Source organism: Xenopus tropicalis, chromosome 4 (genome assembly GCF_000004195.4).
Source record: "Xenopus tropicalis strain Nigerian chromosome 4, UCB_Xtro_10.0, whole genome shotgun sequence".
Classification (NCBI taxonomy): Eukaryota; Metazoa; Chordata; class Amphibia; order Anura; family Pipidae; genus Xenopus; species Xenopus tropicalis.
Window position 1 is genome coordinate 119,839,744 of NC_030680.2, and position 24,079 is coordinate 119,863,822.

General features: G+C 37.7%; 1 protein-coding gene across 2 annotated transcripts in view; it reads right to left on the bottom strand.

The window, feature by feature from the left end:
- hmcn1 (hemicentin 1) overlaps positions 1-24,079 on the bottom strand; it is a 133,855-nt gene that overhangs the window by 25,445 nt on the left and 84,331 nt on the right. For both annotated transcript variants that reach the window (XM_012961441.3, XM_031901072.1), the window contains exons 59-79: positions 22,371-22,484; positions 22,085-22,287; positions 20,759-20,840; positions 20,165-20,296; positions 19,640-19,789; positions 19,365-19,524; positions 17,942-18,066; positions 16,795-16,978; positions 16,371-16,468; positions 15,771-16,049; positions 14,364-14,560; positions 13,118-13,199; positions 12,479-12,615; positions 11,074-11,215; positions 10,272-10,416; positions 8,364-8,491; positions 6,466-6,622; positions 5,289-5,410; positions 3,728-3,892; positions 3,399-3,506; positions 418-552 (exon numbers count right to left, since the gene is read on the bottom strand). In XM_012961441.3, coding sequence (XP_012816895.2) covers positions 418-552; positions 3,399-3,506; positions 3,728-3,892; positions 5,289-5,410; positions 6,466-6,622; positions 8,364-8,491; positions 10,272-10,416; positions 11,074-11,215; positions 12,479-12,615; positions 13,118-13,199; positions 14,364-14,560; positions 15,771-16,049; positions 16,371-16,468; positions 16,795-16,978; positions 17,942-18,066; positions 19,365-19,524; positions 19,640-19,789; positions 20,165-20,296; positions 20,759-20,840; positions 22,085-22,287; positions 22,371-22,484 — 3,045 coding nt within the window. The remainder of the gene's footprint in view (positions 1-417; positions 553-3,398; positions 3,507-3,727; positions 3,893-5,288; positions 5,411-6,465; positions 6,623-8,363; positions 8,492-10,271; positions 10,417-11,073; positions 11,216-12,478; positions 12,616-13,117; positions 13,200-14,363; positions 14,561-15,770; positions 16,050-16,370; positions 16,469-16,794; positions 16,979-17,941; positions 18,067-19,364; positions 19,525-19,639; positions 19,790-20,164; positions 20,297-20,758; positions 20,841-22,084; positions 22,288-22,370; positions 22,485-24,079) is intronic.

The window sequence follows — 24,079 nt, forward strand, 5'->3', positions numbered from 1 at the left end:
TACTGTATATCATGTCTGTACGGTAAATATACTGTACATACTGTTTATTATCTCTTTTTGACAAATGTTGATATTTTTTGTTGTATCTAACTGCAGGGATTCAAATCACAACAAGCTCCTAAAACCTGAGGGGGGCACATGGGTACAAATATTAAGGTCTATGATATTAAAAAAAAACAACAGTGTAAAGGGACAAATGCTCTTGCAGGGATTTAGAGATATGGGTGTTTAGAAGGGGTAGGATTAAAAATCTTAAATTGATAGAAGTGGAGCCAATATCAAATTCTGCATTGTTTATTACAGATAACTGCGTGAAAATAACTCATATTTTTGGATAGGATAAAATTTGCCATTAAGATATATTGTATTTAAATGAACAAGTAGTACATAATAATATACATATAATATAATTAATACCTGATTTAATGCCAACTCCTTCCTTTTGCCATGATATGGTTGGTATAGGTGTGCCAGATGCTTCACATGCCAATGTAACAGAATTGCTCAAGACTACTTCTAAATAATCATTCTGCTCCTTTATGACAGGAACCTCTAATTTAGGAAACACAAGATAGTTATGGGCTCTGCAGCAAGACATTTACACTCTCACTTCAGTCTACAGATAGTAAAACATTTGTGGTACCCAAATATAAAAATATATAAATGCAACATATGATATGTTTGGTAAGACTCTAACTTAGATCTCCTACAACAACTTTTCTTATTTTGAATACTATTGTGTTTTTAGCTTTCAGGTAATACTCTCCAAGTCACCTTTCAGCTCACCCTTTAGTCCAGGGACCCCAAAATGTTTTACTTGTGAGCCACACTTAGATGTAAAACGTGTTGGTGATCCACACATGCATGACAAAAGTTATTTGGGGATGTCAAATAAGGGCTGTGATTGGCTATTTGGTAGCCCCATGTGGACTGCGGGCCTGCAGGAAGCTCTGCTTGGAGTAAAATCATGTCTCTGTGCTTCCAAAACTTATATCCAAGCCAGAGATTAAAAAATTGGCATCAAAGGGGGTGGTGAGAAATATGCTGCTCATGAGCCACCGGTTGGGTATCACTGCCCTAGTCAATGTCTTAAATTAAATAACCCTGTACAAATGCACTTGTTCCCAACACAGGATATCCCCTTCACCATTCCTACATTTATAACTGATTTACATTCCATTTCATTAACCCACATACATCCTTGTATGTTAGTGAACAGAAAAGTCAAAAGCATAAGTGCTGTTTTTTGAGAATTTGCATTTCAGACAGGCATAGAATATACTATACTAATTCAGAAAAGATTTAAAAATGTAACTACAATGCTTTAAAGAGCACAGTCTGGAGATTTCTAAATCCATGAGGATGAACCTTTGGGATTACATTCAATATGTGAGGTAAAAAACTGAATCAGATTTATGGGGAATAGAATTATGGAACATAAAAAAAGAAAGAATAACAAAAGACTATATTAACATTAACCATAGGTCTGCAGGTAAATGAATTGAGTTACCAGAGCCAAAACAGGGATACAGAAAGCTTTAGAAGCTTGAGATTTACATTCTTACATCTTCCGCCCATGTTGTACTAAAGAAAACAGCACACAAGGTAAGTACAATATGTAGAGTTAAAGATACAGTGGTGTGAAAAACTATTTGCCCCCTTCCTGATTTCTTATTCTTTTGCATGTTTGTCACACTTAAATGTTTCTCCTCATCAAAAACCGTTAACTATTAGTCAAAGATAACATAATTGAACACAAAATGCAGTTTTTAAATGAAGGTTTACATTATTAAGGGAGAAAAAAAACTCCAAATCTACATGGCCCTGTGTGAAAAAGTGATTGCCCCCCTTGTTAAAAAATAACTTAACTGTGGTTTATCAATTTCAATTTTCAATTTCAATATCAATTTCTGTAGTCACCCCCAGGCCTGATTACTGCCACACCTGTTTCAATCAAGAAATCACTTAAATAGGAGCTACCTGACACAGAGAAGTAGCCCCTCAAAAGCTAGACATCATGCCAAGATCCAAAGAAATTGAGGAACAAATGAGAACAAAAGTAATTGAGATCTATCAGTCTGGTAAAGGTTATAAAGCCATTTCTAAAGCTTTGGGACTCCAGCGAACCACAGTGAGAGCCATTATCCACAAATGGCAAAAACATGGAACAGTGGTGAACCTTCCCAGGAGTGGGCGGCCGACCAAAATTACCCCAAGAGCGCAGAGACAACTCATCCGAGAGGCCACAAAAGACCCCAGGACAACATCTAAAGAACTGCAGGCCTCACTTGCCTCAATTAAGGTCAGTGTTCACGACTCCACCATAAGAAAGAGACTGGGCAAAAACAGCCTGCATGGCAGATTTCCAAGGCGCAAACCACTTTTATGCAAAAAGAACATTATGGCTCGTCTCAATTTTGCTAAAAAACATCTCAATGATTGCCAAGACTTTTGGGAAAATATCTTGTGGACCGACGAGACAAAAGTTGAACTTTTTGGAAGGTGCGTGTCCCGTTACATCTGGCGTAAAAGTAACACAGCATTTCAGAAAAAGAACATCATACCAACAGTAAAATATGGTGGCGGTAGTGTGATGGTCTGGGGTTGTTTTGCTGCTTCAGGACCTGGAAGGCTTGCTGTGATAGATGGAACCATGAATTCTACTGTCTACCAAAAAATCCTGAAGGAGAATGTCCGGCCATCTGTTCGTCAACTCAAGCTGAAGCGATCTTGGGTGCTGCAGCAGGACAATGACCCAAAACACACCAGCAAACCCACCTCTGAATGGCTGAAGAAAAACAAAATGAAGACTTTGGAGTGGCCTAGTCAAAGTCCTGACCTGAATCCTATTGAGATGTTGTGGCATGACCTTAAAAAGGCGGTTCATGCTAGAAAACCCTCAAATAAAGCTGAATTACAACAATTCTGCAAAGATGAGTGGGCCAAAATTCCTCCAGAGCGCTGTAAAAGACTCGTTGCAAGTTATCCCAAACGCTTGATTGCAATTATTGCTGCTAAGGGTGGCCCAACCAGTTATTAGGTTCAGGGGGCAATTACTTTTTCACACAGGGCCATGTAGGTTTGGATTTTTTTTCTCCCTAAATAATAAAAACCCTCATTTAAAAACTGCATTTTGTGTTTACTTGTGTTATCTTTGACTAATAGTTAAATGTGTTTGATGATCAGAAACATTTTGTGTGACAAACATGCAAAAGAATAAGAAATCAGGAAGGGGGCAAATAGTTTTTCACACCACTGTACATCTCTAAAAAACAGAGACTGTTCTTCCCCATTATACACAGTGCTTTTCAGAGCTCAAAAAGATGTAAAGAAGTAAAACTGTGGTACAGAAACCATCATTTACATCCAAAGAAGAAGCATATAAAGGCAGACTTTACCTTGGACATGAAGGTTGACATGGATGTGTGCAGAGCCCACCTGATTGACAGCCCTGCAGGTGTACTTTCCTGCGTGAGACAGCCTACTGCTGGGGATTTCTAGGCTCCCTAAAATGAAACAGTTGTTTGAGTGTATGAACAGGACCAAATGCAAGAACTACTGTGTCATTTAAACAAAGTTGCGCATTATTCCTTCTCTCTGTGCAGATATTTATTTGCAAGTGATTGAATATACATTTAGCTAGAATTCAATTTCTCTCTATGCACTAACTCTGCTAGTTCATTTACAGTGCAGATTGCCTGAATGAATAACAGAAACAATGTATTACCTGAAGGCAGAATTCTGTAGCTATCTGATATAGCAGGAAGTTGGATTGAATCCTTTAGCCAGTGAACTGATGGGAATGGAACCCCAGAAACTGTACAGGGAATCACAGCTGGAGACAGTTTTGTTACAAAGATATTTGCAGCTTCATCAGCAATGGTGGGTGGAACTAAAAAAAGAGAGCAAATTCATTATATAATTTTTTTTATTACATCTTCCCACCTTAAATAATATTCCCTAGTCCATATTACTGTTTAATGTATCTAAGAACTTCCGATACACTCATAACACTATTCCCTTTTCTATCTCCTATCACACATAAACCCTGTCTTATTTAACATTGAAATATTAATTTTCAATAAATATTGCAGAAGTTAAGCCCCTGTATGTGAAACACCTTTTTTTTTTTTTTTAAATCTCTTTTTCTTTCTTTCTTGTTCTTTCCTTTTTAATCTGCAGAGTGGTCTCCTGTATGGTGGCGAGACCACTCTGCAGATTAAGACATGTATCTCTCAGAATTGGTGATGAGCGAATCTGTCCAGTTTTGCATAAAATTAGCTCAACTGTGAAAAAAATTGTGAAATGGCGACAAATTCGCAAACCACACTGTTACGTGTGACATTTGTTACTGTGACATTTGAATTACACACACAACAAATGTTGTTGTCAATTTTTTGAGCTTGGGCCAAATTGTTCACGCCGAATGTTTGCGCCAATGTCGAAATGTGGAAATTCACTGAGAATCCATGCCTGCCGAAAAATTTCACTCATCACTACTCAGCATCATTTGACCATTAGAAAAGGTAATATGAAATTACAGGTGCCCAGGCACTTTAGTGAACATGGACATAACAAGAATTAGGTTCATAGTCCTAGAGATGGTTCTCTTGGATACACAATTAGAAAACTAGCACCACACAGACGAAATAAAGACTATGATCTATGGTATATTTATAAATGATAGTTCTTTCATTTTCTGTGATTGTAATTTTTCTTTTTCTCCTCTTTGCTATCTATTCAGTTATCTACTGACCTGATATTTATCTGTTATAACATGTTGAAGTCATATCCTGTCTATGGATGTATTTCCTGTGCTATTTGGTTATCATGTGTGTGGTGTATCATTTTGCCCCTGGCTTGATAAAGTGTTAATACTTGAAACATTGCAGATGGGGTCATATGAATGGTTTTTGCTGTGTCTTTTATCTTTATACATATATACAGTATAGGCGCTACTGCAATGTGAAATGTATATCCATATAGTAAAAACTGGAGCACTCATGGGACATATAAATCAGTGAAATTATTAACTGGTGGTTAGCAATGTTTTCAGGCCCAACTAGAGGACCCTTTTAAAGACATTCCAGATCTTGAAATCTTGATAACCACCAATAAATAACTTCACTCATTTATATGTCCCATAAGTGCTCCAATCTTTACGATAGGTACAGTGTATATATATATTCTGCATTTCAGATATGTCATCAGCAACTATGCAGTATTATTAAACTTTATATTTCAATGTATTATTCATACAGTATATATTATTCATATTGCCACCTTACCATGAACAGATAGATACATGTCTATTTCATCATCACCAGCATCACTGAGAGCAGAGCAAACATATATTCCTGTGTCATCTACAGATGGAGAGATAATTACCAGCGATCCTGAGGACAGAAGCCTAGGTAAGCAGACATAGAATGAAAGCATTAACCTTCACAATGACAACGTAAATGGATACAATATATATATATAGACAGTGAGCCGCACACACTAGTACTTTGCAAAAAATGAAAAGTTTATTTGAAAAAAAGGTCCAAATAAACTATTCATTTTTTGCAAAGTCCTGGTGTGTGCGGCTCACTGTCTGTATACTATTATTATTTTTGCCAGCACCCTGGGAGTTTGAGTCTTTATAGGGTGTGCTCTGTTTGTTTCTTGTATATATATATATATGTATGTATATACATATACACACATATATATATATATGTATATATATATATATATATATATATATATCTTGAAACACAAACTGGATTTAAAAATAAAGTCATTTGGATGAGGTGTAAAGGAGAGTATGACAAGTTTTAGCAAATTAACTTCACATTGGAGAACATTCTCTTCTCATTGATAAACATTCACATCTTTTCCCCAGATGGAACTTTACCAGTGCAGAATTGTGAATATTCACCAATATACCATGAGCACAAAAATTAATTTTCAGCAATTTTCTCCAGGTTCAGCCTGGCAATATACCACAATAAAGGCAATAAAGGTAGAGTAGTCACTTTTGCATCTCTTTATCTATGTCATCTTACACTTTTATCAAATTTACTAAAACTCAAATTTTTCTCATTTTTATTTTTTTAAACTTCGAATGAACTCAATACCACGAATGTCAGACATTTATTCAAAAACTGTTGCGCAATAACCAGGAGTTTTTCATATTATTGCACTAAAGCCAGCATGAAAAATCTAAAAACCTCTAAAGTTTCGAAGCAAAGAAAGATCTTCCAGTGAAGGGACATCTGCCACTGACTTCTACATGCTCAGTTTAGATGAAGCATTTTCGGATTCAGAATTGTCACAGTTTTGGTCACACAGTAAATCTCTGAAAAGTCGCAACTTTTTTCACGACTTTCAGCGCAAAAAAAAATCCAAATTGTAAAAAAAATCCTACTGTTAGTAAATGGCCCCCATAGTGATTAAGTTATCCCAGTACAGTTTCCTTACCGGTACATATTCTGGTTGAGATCAGTATTAATCGGATGTCCATTCTTCTTCCACTGGATTTTGGGTTTAGGGGTGCCTGTGACTTCACATGGCAGAGTGGTTTGGATATTTATCTTTGCTGTAATATTAGTTGGCTCAGACTTTATTCGTGGAGGATCTAAACAGAGAATAGTACAGTTTACATACTTAACAGTCCAAAATATGTATTTGGTATAACTGCGCATACCTGAAATATCTCCATGACTTTTTGTATATAATGAGTTATATGCTATTTGCAGCTCTGCTTTCTTTCTCAGGAGTGTAACTGAATAATGGCAGTTATTATAGTAAAATAGGTTCCCAATCATTCTACTGGTAGAGACTAAGGGGCACATTTACTAACCCACGAACGGGCCGAATGTGTCCGATTGCGTTTTTTTCGTAATGATCGGTATTTTGCGATTTTTTCGGAAAATTGTCGCGACTTTTTCGTTACTAATACGATTTGTGCGAAAAAACGCAAGTTTTTCGTAGCCATTCCGAAAGTTGCGCAAAATCTGGCGATTTTTCGTAGCGTTAAAACTTGCGCAAAAAGTTGCGATTTTTTTTGTAGCGTTAAAACTTGCGCGAAACATCGCACCTTTTAAGTTTTAACGCTACGAAAAAGGCGCAACTTTTCGCGCAAGTTTTAACGCTACGAAAAAATCACCAGATTTTGCGCAACTTTCGGAATGGCTACGAAAAACTCGGGTTTTTTCGCGCAAATCGTATTGGTAACGAAAAAGTCGCGACAATTTCCGAAAAGTCGTAAAGACGCCGAATAAAACGCAAAAAATAGGAAAAAGTCGCAAAATGTTCGTTTTCAAATCGGAATTTTTCCAATTCGGTTCTGATTCGTGTCTTAGTAAATGTGCCCCTAAGGATAGCAGTGGTTTATTCTGCACAGTAGCATTTCATTATTATTATAGTTTCTCTTTTCATAGTTATACGTTTGTGTAGAAGCTCCCTTACCAGCCATTCAAAGCATAGGCCCTAAAGGACAAATCATTATGAAACTTTGTGAAGTGCCTCCTTGGATGCTAAAAAACATCTTTTAGACTCCCTGTTAATTTCTGAACTCATTTTAAAAGGTTCCTTTAGCATATAGACACATGGAGATAGCCTCAGAATGGCCACTTTGGAGTAATTAAATGTGTCAGAATGGCCACTTTGGAGTAATTAAATGTGTCAGAATGGCCACTTTGGAGTAATTAAATGTGTCAGAATGGCCACTTTGGAGTAATTAAATGTGTTGTTGCTCTGCTACACATACAGATATTACATTAAAAAAACGCAGCCTTTCATAACCCCATCTGCTCTCTTTTTAGGTGGGAGACTCTCTATTTTCACATCAGAAAGGGGCCAGCATTGCCTGTTTCAGGCTGTAGACCTCTAGCATTATAGGGGCAAACTGGGGGGAAAGCAGACAAAAGTACAAGGGCATATTGTGTTGTATGATAGATATCTCCTTTCTCTTATCTCTTTGCTCTTAATCTTTAAAGTAACTGCAATGTGTATGTATTTGTTATTATTGTAATGGCCCCTATTTGTTCTATTAATTTATTGTTCTGTGGAACAGTGCTTGCATACATAAGTAGTGCTACATAAATAAACATATACATACAGTACATACATTTAAATGAAAGGGTTTACAACCTGTGCTTTGACCTGCAATTTCCAGCATCCCACTGACAGCCAAATGTCATAGGTGGGATAGTTAACATAAAATAACCATTTTTGTAGAGTATTCATATTTATATGGTAGAGGTATATTTAAAATGGTAACTTGGCATAAACACTACCTCCAAAAATACTATCACTAATATACTTATTTATTTTCTACTGTCTCATGTCCTGGGTCATCGCACTGTTGTACATACCATAAACCAAGAGATCGATATGCCTTTGGCTAGATCCAGCTGCATTAGTAGCAAGACAGAAATACTGCCCCGAGTCAGCAACTTCAACTGCCGAAATATACAATGAGCCATTCTGTGATACAAGAAACCTACAATAAACAGTTGAAATATAAGGTTCTGTATCAATCATTTCCCTCCATGTCTTAAATGCAGATGTAATATTTTCATGTAACAATGTAAGGCATTTGCAATGTGCTATCATTATTATTTGCATGGATCCCTTTAGTGCACTGATACGTCATGAGAGAACAGAGAAAAGTTTTGTGTTCCTTTAAAAAAGCATAGCCTCTTACTTTGAAGCATATATAAGTCCTATCCCTGGACCAGAATTCACTTCCATCAGTTTCAGCTAAGTTGCAAGTATTGAGGGGTGAGGTGATGTCCATAAAGACAGCTAAGTATTGATTAATACACTACTGTATATTCCGTAGACTGTGAACACTTGGGGTCAGTGTGGCTCAGATTACATATATATCTGGTGCTTTATGCCCCGTGTCAAACCTATTGACATTATTATAAGCAAATGGTCTCCCTAATGCACATGTGGTCACTTTTAACAAACAGCTGAAACTTATGGAAGTAATTTCTGCTTCACAGATGGGATATATACGCTGATGTAATTCTATGGTGGTGCCAGCTTGATAATTCTTTAGCATATGGTAATGTCAAATGTGTTATTTTGTCTTACGTCACTTACTGTATGTTGCTGGGGCCCCTCCTATTTATGCTTTGATCTTATGGGTTAGGGCTTGATTTTAGCAGTCTGAGAAGCATATGTGGTTAGTAAATATGGGGTCAGATTCAATTCAGTGAGAAGAAGTTATTGTATGGTTTAACACGTGAAAACTCATGGAAGAGACTCAATTTGAGGAGAAAATACAGTGAGATAAGTTTTGTTGAATTGAATTGCATCTCAAATTGAATCTGGCCAATCAGTTTTTACATGATAAACCGTTTGCTCACTGAATTGAATCTGCTGTACTGTGTGATAACACAAGGGGTTTAGTCTTTCTAATGAGGTTGGCAGTCATTTAAGGAAAAACATTAAAATAAAGTAGGGATAAAGTGAACCCTTATTTTTAGAATCCACCCGAAACCCGAGTCTTTAACGCATGGTTCAGCTAAATCCTGATATAAAAAAAAACTAAAATAGAAAAAACCCACTTGTGATTTCTCCTAAATTTTTCCCAAAAGTCACGCAATATTTTGGGTTTGGGTTTGGTTTAGCCAGGCACTTGGCAATCTGAATGCTGCCAAAAAAAGGTGCCTCCCTAAAATAAAGGTTTGCCTTAATAATACATTATTTTCCTTTTGTACTGTCATGCTCTGATTTTAAATGAATCTGTAGCATGAATACCTATACAGGTATCGGACCCCTTATCCGGAAACCCGTTATCCAGAAGCTCCGAATTACGGAAAGCCTGTCTCCCATAGACTCCATTTTAATCACATAATTCAGAATTTTAAAACTGATTTTCTTTTTCTCTGTAGTAATAAAACAGTACCTTGTAATTGATCCCAACTAAGATATAAATAATCCTTATTGGATGCAAAACAATCCTATTGGGGTTAATTAATGTTTTATTGATTTTTTAGCAGACTTAAGGTATGGAGATCCAAATTACGGAAAGACCCCTTATCCGGAATACCCTTGGTCCCGAGCATTCTGGATAATGGGTCCTATACCTGTACTCATTTTTCATGATCTTGCAGGCACAACACCTCCAATTGTATTGTATTTTTTGTTGGAAAAAAGATTTTTGGTTAAGGTTGGCCATAAGGGCAAAGCCATTTGGAGCATACTGAATGTCTGCAGATCATAATAACTTCAGTTATTCACAAACACAAAAAGAAAGTAAAAAAGCCAACCTTGCATTGTGTTGAGACAGAAGAGATCCATCTTTTCTCCATGCAGTCTTTGGAAGAGGAACACCAGAACTAATACATTCCAGGGTAATGGGTTCATTAACAAACGCTGTCACTAAACTGGGCCCTTCCTGTATTGATGGAGGAACTGTTGGAAAGAATTTTTAGTCTTTGAGATTTGCTGTAAGATGTGTTTATTTAGTAATAAGAATTTTAGACATGAGACTTCAGTAGTTAACCTTTACTCTTCTCTTTTTTAAATCAAACATATTTTGACTGTAGGGATCATTAACCCTTTTCTGGGCAGAGTCAGATGTAGAGCTTTGTTGCCCATCAGAGAGGCAACAAACCAACCAACTCAGGGACAATTTCACACTACAGGGAGCATAGCCCTTGCCTAAAGGTATTCTTGCCATATTCAACCTTATGTAAAGAGCTGCTAGAATGTGAAGCCATGTAATAATGCTACCTTTGCCCACAATGCACATACCCAATGCAGACACTACCAGTTTGACAAATGAAATCATGCAGCTTTTTACTAAATAAGAGAAAAGTAACAGGAAACAAATAAAACAGAAAATAATGCAGTGTGAAGGGAAGCACATTTCTTAATTTACCAGATAATAACTTTTTTACCCTCACCCTACACTACTTACATACATCCACATACATTGCACATTTTTTGTAAAACCCCATCTCTATACTATTTTAAAAAAACATGATTGCAGCATTAGCAGTACAAGTGAACCATGCTTTCCACTTGATTCACACCATTCCACCAAAACATGACCGAATATTCTCTTACCTTGGATATTCAAAATAAATTCTTTGGTGGTTTTTCCTGCAATGTTGGTTGCAATACAGGTATATCTCCCTGTGTCCGTCACCTCTGTGTTGTCAATTTGCACAAACTGTCCATTAGATAAAATATGCACCATGGGAGATGGCTGAGGGAGAGACAGTGTTGAGTTTGTTTGGAATAACATCATAAAAGTCATTATACAATACATACAGTACCAGCCTCTACAATACATTGTTCAGTGATTTCATTTCCTTTGTACATGACTAATGCAGCGTTGAGCCTGTTGTGCCCCTTACCCTCCCCCTGTTCCCACAATAATAACAATAGACAATCTTAACTGGGGAGAGAAGCAAATATATATATAAACAACCATAACTTGTTGTATTAAACCATTTGTAAATCCAAACATTCAACAGCAGTCACATGATCTATAGCCTCCAAAGAGACCCAAGCCCGGAGCCTGTGTCTTGTCTACTATCCAAGTCCCATTCAAAGATTATCCATCTCCCTGAGGACCCCAGGCCTACCCAGTTACCCACTCACCTTACCAACTGCACCTTTTTTAATGACCTGGGGCTCAAAGTCGACAGGGAGGGATGCTGTTGGTTCCTGCTCCTCCTGCCTGCCGAAAAGATCTGGTGAGCGTGCATCAGGGGTGGGGGTCCTACTTTTATCCCGTTCTAACAGACTGGGAACTGTCCGGGGGGGGGTAGGGAAGGGGATTGTCCTCCTTACTTAGTCATTCCCTTCTTCCCTTTTGTTTTACTCGAGTCATTGGGCTCCCTTATTGTACACACATTACAGTATTCAAAATTGTAAATAATATCTGTATCAAGATCAGACTCTTTGTCAAGGCTACATATGTGTTATATGTGACTTGCCTTCATTTTACTGTAATGCTTACTAATTTTCTGAGCTTAAAGGAGAACTAAACCCTAAAAATGAATATGGCTAGACATGCCATATTTTATATAATGAACTTATTGAACCAGCCTAAAGGTTCAACATCTCTATAGCAGTAAAGATCCAGTCCTTTAAAGTTGTGACAGGGGGTGACCATACTGGACACTTCTGTTAGAAGTGTCAGCGACACTCACATGCTCAGTGCGCTCTAAGCAGCTGTTGAGAAGCTGAGCTTAGGGGTCAGTTCAAATTATCAAGGTATTTGAGTTCTTCTACGATTTTATTTAATCACTTTTTTTTATATTCAGATTTTTAATAAATATGCAAACATTCAAGTTTTTTCTTTTCATTGTGAGTTTATTCAAAGTAAAAAAAAACCTCTAAACCCTCACAAATTCAAAAATTGATAAAGAAGCCTAAATTACAGAAGGGGAGAGTTAATACAATGGGCTCACAAGTTGCATGGCTGTAATATGATACGTAAACGTTTATCAATATAATGTACCTGCAATGGCTGACCATCCTTTAACCATGTAATTCTGGGTGGGGGTAGGGCATCAGATTTGCATTCCATTGTTATTTGCTTCTTTTGTAAAACAGTGATATTCTGAGTCCCACTAACACCCGCAATATTTGGAGGAACTGAACAAAAAAAGGAAAAGAAATGAAAGTTTTCTGGTCATATAAGGAAATCAGAAAATCAGTTTTCTGTACTTTTTAAATGGTCACAATTAAATTATGACAGGGGATTCTCTATCACTTAACTGAACAGAAGATTGGATGAGTTGGACCACTTGGATGAGTGGTAGAACATTTTAAGATTACTCAGCAAACCCATTTCCTTTCAGACTTACCACTTCTAAATATTCTGTTGGTTTAACTTTACCAGTTATATATACCAACACCCATAATTATTGATGGAAAATACAATACTACAAATGTGCATCAATGCTATACAGTCATAGTCTTCTATCAACCCTGAAATTAGAGAGGACTACAAAGTGTAGCAAGGTTCCTTATATCATCCCTGGGATGAGTGTGAATTTAACATTCTGTATGATAAGGGAGAGTTGTGCTTCAATTCCTGTGCCCCAACCTCTCCCACATAAATAACACGCAAGTAGTTTGTTTTATTTAAACTTACTGTGAACTTTAACCAGAAATTCCTTTTTAGTGTCTCCTGCATGGTTGGAAGCCAGACACACAAATCGCCCTACATTTTCTTCCTTAAAAATAAAGATAAAATCAACTTTTTAGCGGTATGACACAAGCGCCTGTTCTGGGTTTTGCTACAGCCAGCTCTTTACAAAATCACAATGTTGCAACATGAAACTATAAGAGCACATTGCAGGCTGTGAACTTAGTTAAAAAATCTGTTTGTCTAAGAGACAATGAAAGACCTGCCATTTTGTTTGCATATACCTGTACATACAGTAGAATATATAAACGTAGCAGTAATCACATCATATATTGGAATAGAAACCAGTGCATTCTGAGGCAGAATTTAATAAACATCAACTGAGAAACAGAGCAACTGTGCAACTGTAGCTTCTCGGAATGGATTAATTCTGCACTATGAGGGGTTCTGTTGTGTGCACTTTCCCTTTAGTTTATGGTTTCTAAAGTTTATGTGTAAGACATGCTTGAGGTCCTTGCATTATTGGAGTTGCCTGCTGCATCAGAAGTCCTGCTCAAGCATTTACTTTTTACTTTTATTTTCTGCTTGATAATTTCCAGTCCCTAAGCTTTTCAACAGCTGCCCAAAGCTTACTGGTCATGTGCAGCTACACTTATAAGATCCAATATGGTGAGCTCCTGTGGACAATTTTGAAGGCTGGATCATTATTGTTATCATGCTGCTGAAACTCTTTTCGTATTTCTATCAAGATTCATGTTTAGCCTTAAGTTCTCCTTTAATTCATATATACATATACAGCATCAAAAATGAATCATCAGCCCTGTAGCATCAACTGGTATAAGAAATGTAACTTACTATGCTAATTTCTAATGATGACTCTAAAAGGGGTTGCTCATCTTTAATTTAACCTTTAGTATGATGTAGAGAATGAGAATGTAAGAGACACAGAATGGTTTGTAAGAGACACAGGAGTATGAATAGAGGGGTTCTTAAATAGAAGGACAAGTGAAAAAATGTAACAATAATAATAACATTGTCGCCTCACAGAGCACAGCAATAGTTTTTTGGCTGCTGGGGTCAGCGACCCCTCTTTGGAAGCTATAAATGTACTGTACATACACCGATAGAGCACAGGGACACATTGCTTTCCATCTGCTTTCCATCTCCATCTAGCTGATCTGTGCATATGAATACTAAGGTATGTTAATAATACTCATTCATAACGAAGGATGTTTTGCCATGTAATGCCTACCTGAGCACTTGTTATACGAAGCACTTGTCCTGCTTTCATGAGATGCATGTTATCGTTCTGTGAAAGAGGCTGCCCATCCTTTAGCCAGGTTATTAATGGCGGTGGAAAACCAGTAGTGTAGCATAAAAGATCTAAATGTGTATTGACAACCACTGACAGTTCTTCTGTTACTTCAGAACCATTTATATGTGGGGGTTCTAAGACAAAAGAAATTATTTTGCATCTCAAATCAGTTGGTAAAATCATGTGATGGTATATCATGACTACAGCTTCATGTTGCAGCTAGAATATAGCAATCAGAAAAGTGGGTCTGCAAGTAGGACACAAGTACATTAAACACTATGTAACATCACTATTACCCCATGTAGGGTTGTCGCTTTTTTCTGATGTAACGCCAGCCTTTAGGTGAGAGAGTAGGAGGTGGCGACTGGGTGGAGAAATAGGTGACCTTTTCCTCATTTGTGATTATTTAAATATTTTTATATATAAATTGCAATATTTGATTTGTTAAAAGGAAAGGAAAAATACCAGCACTTTGAAGCTGTAAGAGAAGAGTAAGAGAAAATGCTGTGCAGTATCTCTGTATAAAGATATGCATCTTTATGGGACAGTGAAAGAAATGAAGGGGATACACTATACACAGTCTTTTTATCTCCAAATAGGCAGTAGTAGCATAGGTATAGTGTTAAATCACTCTCTAGACAGATAGTGCAGATGGGTACTCACAGACACCCCCATTCCAATACAGCATTCACAGCCCCCCCCCCCCCATTCCAATACAGCATTCAACTACTTTTAAAATGAGAATATATTCACTATCTTCTGTCAACTTCCCAATGAAAGGTATAAAGGCTTCTGATGAAGCATACTGGTTAAGCGCGTAAGGCGTGCCATCATCACCAGCAACCAGGAAGATGGGACTCACAGCTGAAAAGAACGCCGGCATTTCTAATCTACTTTTTCACACAAACCTGAACAGTGGGGAGACATTGCATGGAAAAAGTGCAATACTTTTTTCTGTGCAAAAATAAAGGGGTGTTTTACATTATTGGGTGCTCCCTTGCTTTATACATTTCACTGCACTGGAGAGTGGTTTAACACTATAAATATGCTATTAGTAGATAAAAAGACTGTATATAGTGCGCCCCCATTATTTCTTTTTCTGACACATAAAGGTGCATATCTTTATACAGAAATACTATGCAATATAATCTCTTATTGCTCTGTTGCAGCTTCAAAGCGCTGGGATTTTTTCTTTTTTTCCTTTATCTTTATTTTTATTTGTCTGTATATGAAGGATTTTCTGGGGAGATCCAACATCCCAGCAAGGAGAGAGAGGAAGCATTTCAAAGCTTATATTTTGAACTTTTATATACAATATTTGATTTGTATTTGAATTAAACTTACCCATGACATTTAAAATAAAGTGTTTGCTGACCCTTCCTGCTGCATTAGATGCTACGCAAGTGTATCTCGCTATATCATCCATTTTAGCCTTCACAATATGTAGCACCATTCCTTGGCTTTGGATATATGGTAGATATTCATCACCCAATTGTCTCCCATCCTTAAGCCATGAAATGCGCGGTGCAGGTACTCCATTAGCAATGCATCTCATAACAACAGGATCATCCCTTATGACTGTTATCTGCTGTGTGACGTCTGCTTCATCCAAACTTGGTGAAACTATAGAGGCAGATACAAGAGACAAAACTATAAACAGTTGGCTTGGTTGTAGTTATAGTACTACAGATATATTTCATCCTTTTTTCCAAGTTTTTCCAAGGCCTATCATAGCAGGTACTGTATGATTTCAAAAGAGGCTTCCATAATTGTATTCATTCAGTGCTTTTGTGTGTTTTTCTGTATCTGCAAGTACACACAGTGAAATGGTTTGCAGCTACATGGAAAACAGGCATTACTAAGAAATAAGTGACCCACACTTTATCCACTGTAAAAAAACACATAGCAACACTCATAGGTATGTGCCGTGGGTAGTTAACCTACCGTAGACCTGTATGTTGTAATCCTTTTTGTCCACACCTGCTCTGTTTGAAGCTATACAAGTATAGGTAGCACCATCAGATTTCTGGACCCTTGAAATCCTGTAGATAGAAGTGCCAAATGTTTCTAAAAGTGTATTGGAAAACAGAACATGGTAACTATGAGATGTACAGACATTGGGGTAAAGGGAATCATTTATATAGTGCTTTTCTCCCATGGGACTCAAAGCACTTTACAGCAAGCGAGGCAGCCATCACGAATGAACAGTGTGCTTTTCCGCATCTTAGCACTCCTAGACTTGCATCAGGGTTAGTTGTAAATTGCCCCTACTTTGTCATTATTTTAATCATATGTGCTCTTACATGTACAACTAGCATAACTATTTAGCAGAATCACTAAGATCAAAGCTGCCATCTTAGACCATTACCTGAGCACCTGTCCACCAGACTGAAGTCTTACTTGGGAAGAAACTGGAAGTGGAAGACCATTTTTCAGCCAGTTGATCTGAGGTGTGGGGAACCCAGATGCATGGCATTCCACATTTATTGAAGTGTCCAGAACTGCTGTCAGTACCACTGGTGTCCCTTTGTTGTCATCAATCTTAGGAGCAACTGTAAGAACGTAGATAAAACATTTCATTCTCCATTTAGTCCTTTTTGCACAAGGGCATGCCGAGATTAAATCTACTATCAATACAAGGTGTCATTTACAAGTCATTTTTATTCTTCAATCAACTTCAATAAAACATTCCTCTAAAGAAGAATGTGTAAAGAAGAAGGTGGCCATACGCAGCCCAATAAAAGCTGCACATGGACCGAGTTGGCAACTTATCAGGTTGTGTATGGGGCCCTCAGATGGGCCTACCTGCCCCATATCAGCATGAAAATCTGCCAGATGTCGATAGTACAGGTTTGATATATATAAACCCATTGATGAGGTCCTATCCTCAACAGCCTGTATCCTCGTCATGTTGACAATTGCATAAACCCGATATTGCCCAACTCAAGGTTGGTATACTGGGGAAAGATCAGTTTGTTTGGCAACCTTCCCAAACGAGTAGATATTTTAGTGTATAGCCACCTTTTTAAAACACTGTTTTATAAAATAACCATTGCCAGAACCTAGTATTGCTAGTATTGCTAAGAGGAAACAGTTTGATATGCCACCTGCTGTAGCCTTGAAAGTCAAATAAAATGAATGTAATATAGGTATGGGATCTGTTAGGCAGAATACTTGGGACCAGGGGTTTTCCTGATAGTAATTTAGATCTCCATACTTTAAATACCCTAAGAAGTTATTTAAACGTGATTAAACTCAATAGGATTTTTTTTACTTTTAATAAGGATTAATTATATCTTAGCTAGGATCAAGTACAAGATACAATTTTTTACAAGGATGGACATTCAAAATTTTGAATTATTTGATTAAAACTGAGTCTTTGGGTGACCTTTCTGTAATTCGATAATGGGTTTCTGGATAACTGATCCTATACCTGTAATGCCAAGACCATGGTTGATTCCTTTTCTGAGAAAGAAAGAATAAGCTACTCTAGAATAGTGGAATAACGTACTTACCAAATACATTTACATTATATATTCTGTCATCTTCTCCTGCAGGATTTGTAGCCACACAGGTGTATTTTCCCATATCAGATGTCTGCGTCTTTGAAATTGTTAGGATTTCTCCATCTGAAGTTATGCTTTGAAAAGAACCAAATCAAATCATGTAAAACTCATATAACAAACAATTTAACAATTTATAGTTATAAAAATAACCATGTTAACAATAAAATGCAATATTCCCAGGTACAGCAAGCCATGTAGTAAGCTTCAGGTATTCTGAAATATTATGCATTCCACGGGATTAAAGGGCAACTGCCACCCTGAAATGTTTCCCCCACCTGATCTGGTTACAGGGGCCCTTTAAGTACCATATACAGATAAGGTTTAATGCAGCTGCTTTACCTCTAAATGTATGATTTTGTTGGCTGGATTTATTTCTTTGTTCTGTTTTTCTTACTGGCCTACCCCTACATTTTTATTTGATATTTACTTAATGTTATTAACAGATGACAGATAACAATGATCATCCATTTAATCTGTGTTGAAAGCAAAACAATCCTATTGGGTTTATTTAAATGATATTTAGTAGACTTAAGGTATTGAGATACAAATTACAGAAAGATCCCTTATCCAGAAAATCCCAGGTCCTGAACATTCTGGATAACAGGTCCCATACCTGTTAATGTCACAAATGTCATGTAATATAAAATTTCACACTCTAATGAAATTGTATTAATTCCAAAATTAGCAAATTCGGAAAAAAACATTTTTCCCTGGTGAAGGTACAGTGAAGATTTTAGCTTTTTCCACCAAACATTGCTTAAAAATAAAAGCATTTACCACTATTTTTATCAAAGGTAAACTGCAATTCTTAATTGACTACAGAAGATGTGATGTGAACACCATTTTAGTTGACTCTCTCTTCACATCATCCTCATCCAGTCCTGGATCGACTATCGCCTATCGACTGTCAATAGATGCAGTAGGGCTGTTCATTTCTTACCTGCTGTAATAACTCCACTATCAAACATGTTCCGGACCTCCAGTCTATTGTATACTATATCTATTTATTTTGTTAGCTGTCAGCTATACAACACTGTTTCCCTGAAGCTGGAAGCATATCTATTCATAAAAAATAGCTTACCAGCTTAACTGGCTAACCTTTATATCTTATACAATCAAAAACGATGTGGAGATCTCAAAATGGCTCAGACAAACATTGGATAATGAAGAGTCTTCCCCATGTGACCTGTAACAAGTGTTCTATTACAAATAGTTGCCAAGGCATTCTGGCTGAGTTGAAAACACAGATAAATTCTCAGTCCCTCCCCTCAATATACAGAAGAATATGGGCATTCTATAAACAAGTTGTATTAGCCTGGAAGTCTACTTTTAGTTTAAGAGAAGAAAAAGATTTGTTGATATTAAGCCTTACTTGATTCCCAAATAATCCTCACTGGTGATGTGTTTTCCATCCTTTAGCCAGTGAATAACTGGAGTTGGAATTCCTTTGGCATTGCATATCAGCTGTATAATTTCTCCAGGTAAAACATTGAGCTCATTTGTCATTCCAGATCCATCAATGCTTGGAGGAACTTAAATTGTTTAGAAAATGAGATACATTACTCAATGCAATGCAATGCACTTGCACTTCTTATTCCCCTACTCCTAAATAATAACTTACAGTAAAGTAGCAATGTAAAGACTTGCCTTGAATGGTTAGGATGTAGGTTTTTTCAGCAGTGCCTTCCACATTTGATGCAAGGCATGTGTATGTTCCACCGTCGGTAAGCTGTGCTCTGGCAATTTTCATCTTGCTTCCACCAGAAAGAATTTGAATTTCCAGAGAATCAGTGAGGCCTATGCATTTATAGCATTGCAAATTCAAAAAGACTGAGTTAATGCAATAGAGCCCCTAGCATTTGTACACTGATACTCCCGGCATAAACATATATTATAAGTTTAGTCGAGTTACTGAATTTTCTTACAAAGTAGTTGGTAATGAGTGATCGATACATTGGTTTCACCATGTTTTAAAGCCTCGTGGGGGGCAAGGGTAAATTACCCCCAGGGGGCTTAAGTGACAGATGTATTTCTGGGAGGGGTTTTGCCTAACATTTGTCTTGAACTTGAACTTGTACTCTCTTTATTCAGTATTATTCACTAACTTTAATTGTCAGTTGGAATGTTTTTACCTATAAATTATAATCAAGCCACAGACCAAGCATTGCATACCTATTGGATGTCCATCCTTCAGCCATCTTAATGTTGGTACTGGGATTCCATAAGCATCACAGGAAAAGGTAACAGAGTTCTGTATAATTCCATTGTGATATTCATTTTGCAGACCCTGTATGCTAGGATGCACTGACAGAGCAAACAAAACAAGAATATATTATATAATACTGACAATATTTAAAGAAGAGAATGAGATACAGTGAAATTGCTAATCTTAAAGGTGTACTAATCCCTAAAAATGAATATTTTAGCTTCTCAATAGCAGCAATGATCCTGGACTTCTCAGTTATTACAGGAGCTCGCCATCTTGGAAAGTGTCTGTGACACTCACATGCTCAGTGTGCTCTGGGCAGCTACTGGGGCATCTTTGGAGGCACTGATTTTCCATGCTAATGGCCGGTAGTTGCCCTGGGCTGGTACAGAAGCCCAAAACATAATGTACAAAATTTCTAGCCTATTTCTTTAGTTAGGCTTTAGTTCTCCTTTAAGTATTACTGATGTGTAAATCTGTTAGGGCTCCATAGACTCCATATAGACAAGAGCATTAGTCTTGAGGCAAATATACCCACACAGACATTTAAGCATACTCACCATAGACATTTAGAAAGAACTTCTTATTATCCTGTCCAACTACATTAGTCACAATGCACTCGTATTCTCCTGTATCAAAAACCTGAAAAATATAAAAAAAAAAAAAGAAGTAGGATTTATTATTTGTGTCATTCTAGTATTTCCATCTAGATACTCATACTCTTAATTGTCACACCAATCATATGTAACAAAATCATTTCTGAAAATTTTTGTATGTTATTCATTTTCGGCATAGAATGTGTTTGCCATGGGAAAGCCTTCGTTAAAAAACAACAGCTGCATCACAAAGGTTTATCAAATTAAATTCATATTATGATTTGTATTTATTTTACAAAGAAGCATAAGTGGCCCTCAGAAAACCAACAAAATGTTTCCATAATAAAAAAGATGCATCTCTTATGTTTAACTTGTGTATGCATTGTTTGGGCTCCTTTTTAATACAGAACACATACTGTACATACATAGTTACATAAGTAAACCCAGCACACACAACCTATACTTACCAATCTACAGTATACCAACACATACATAAACTATATACACATAGGCAGAAGTCTGCTTAGTTGTTATATGTCACTTGCCTTGGTAGGTATGGCCATTCTTATAACTACCTGGCCTTCCTAATAGATAATTACTAATCGAATCCAAGCCTGGAACCCGAAATAAAACAGGTTAGACTGCTGTTTGTTATTTATGAATGAAAAAATATATATTTAAGCAATATTTATAAGCAGAGAAAGTGAGCGCTATTTGCACAACTCTGCATTAAAGAAACAGAAAGACAATTATAAGATGCCCAAGAGCAAACATTGTTATTGACGTTTACAATGACCTAAATATTCACATTCTTGTTCTGTATATAATACATGGCTGCATGGTTGTATATCTGCTGGAGAACTGATTACATAGAAGTGTAGGAAATAGCGCCATTGTGCAGCACCTTCTTTTGGATGAAAAATAAATGGTTATAGATGTTGTAATTTTGTTAAATCCATTCATGAAAGAGTGTTAAATGTTTATTTTAATATGCATTAGCAGTATGGGTGTGCATAGAGGGAGAGGAAGTGAAGGGGAGAGGGGGCACAGGGTGTGAAGAAAAGAGCCAGGAATAAAGCTGAGTTTTGCTGCAGCCTCACATCTGTTGGGTTTTCCTCCTTCTATGCTGTAATTGAAACCTCCCCATTGCTATAACTTATACAACATAGAACAAAGCACAACCAAGGGCAGAATGTTGTTTGTAAGCCTTATCATACCTATTAGTGCATGATATACAGTATGTAGCGTACATATGTAGAGTGATAGATCCAGCTTGAATGTGACTCTTACCTGAGCATTCCTAATATTTAATCTCTGCCCTCCTTCCAAGAACTGATAACTAGATGTCTCTCTAATTGGCTGTCCATTCTTGTACCAGTTAATGACAGGAGCAGGGATGGCATTTGATTCACACTCCAAAATAGTGGATGCATTTACTTTAACGTTTACTTCTGTACTGGAGTCTCTTACATTAGCCACAATGCTTGGTGGTGCTGTAATAGAAAGTGTACGTGCAGTTATCTTGTCGGTTACATCCAAGCAGTGTATAAATTAGGAAAACAGAATGGAAACTTACCATAAATGTCCAGAAAAAATGTTTTTTTGGCTTCCCCAGCTTGATTTATGGCAATACAGGAATATTCCCCAACATCTGACAGCCTGGTTTGAGGTATCTGCAGTGTTCTTCCCCCTAAATAAAACAGATAATCAGACTACTGTCCTGGCATGTGATGTTATTCAGTTGATAGATCCCTCTCTTATGGTCCATGTCCAAGTCATAGGTTCCAAAAGACACAATTTATATCTCATATTAAAAATTACATTTTGTTCTCTTGTAAAGGGATAGGGTCTATGATGTGCACTGATCACTTTTACTGAAAGTACATTTGCAGTGTTCTCTTTCTATCCAGTCCAAGCTGGTCTACTATGATGAGTAGACCAGATATGGGACCTGTTATCCAGAATGTTTGGGACCTGGGGTTTCCCGGATAAGGGATCTTTCTGTAATTTGGATCTCCATAGCTTAAGTCTGCTAAATATCATTTAAATATTGAATAAACCCCATAAGATTGTTTTGCCTCCAATAAGGATTAATTATATATTAGTTGGGATCAAGTACAAGGTACTGTTTTATTATTACAGAGAAAAAAAAATTAAAAATTAGAATTATGTGCTCATAATGGAGACTATGGGAGATGGCCTTTCTGTAATTTCTGGATAACGAGTTTCAGAATAAGGGATCCCATACCTATAATTGAACCCAGCATGGGCACTGGAAGGTAAAAGATATGCTTTGCTGCTATTTGCTTTAGTGCCTTAATGAAAGCAAAGTCAAAGGGGCTGATTTACTAATCCACGAATCCGTTGCGACTTTTTCGTAGCCGTTACGACTTGCGCAAATTGTCGTGACTTTTTCGTAGCCGTTACGACTTGTGCGAATTGTCGCGACTTTTTCGTATTGAGCGCTCGTAAACGGCGGGCAAACCTTTCCGACTTGATTTTTTTTCCCGCATGATTTTGGAAGCCTCCCATAGGACTCAATGGCACTTTGCAGCTCCAACCTGGCCCAAGGAAAGTCTCCCATAGGGCTCAATGGCACTCTGCAGCTCCAACCCGGCCCAAGGAAAGTCTCCCATAGGGCTCAATGGCACTCTGCAGCTCCAACCCGGCCCAAGGAAAGTCTCCCATAGGGCTCAATGGCACTCTGCAGCTCCAACCTGGCCCAAGGAAAGTCTCCCATAGGGCTCAATGGCACTCTGCAGCTCCAACCCGGCCCAAGGAAAGTCTCCCATAGGGCTCAATGGCACTCTGCAGCTCCAACCCGGCCCAAGGAAAGTCTCCCATAGGGCTCAATGGCACTCTGCAGCTCCAACCCGGCCCAAGGAAAGTCTCCCATAGGGCTCAATGGCACTCTGCAGCTCCAACCCAGCCCAAGGAAAGTCTCCCATAGGGCTCAATGGCACTCTGCAGCTCCAACCTGGCCCAAGGAAAGTCTCCCATAGGGCTCAATGGCACTCTGCAGCTCCAACCTGGCCCAAGGAAAGTCTCCCATAGGGCTCAATGGCACTCTGCAGCTCCAACCCGGCCCAAGGAAAGTCTCCCATAGGGCTCAATGGCACGCTGCAGCTCCAACCCGGCCCAAGGAAAGTCTCCCATAGGGCTCAATGGCACTCTGCAGCTCCAACCTGGCCCAAGGAAAGTCTCCCATAGGGCTCAATGGCACTCTGCAGCTCCAACCTGGGCCAAGGAAAGTCACGACACTAAAGCTTGAATGAATCCGAAACT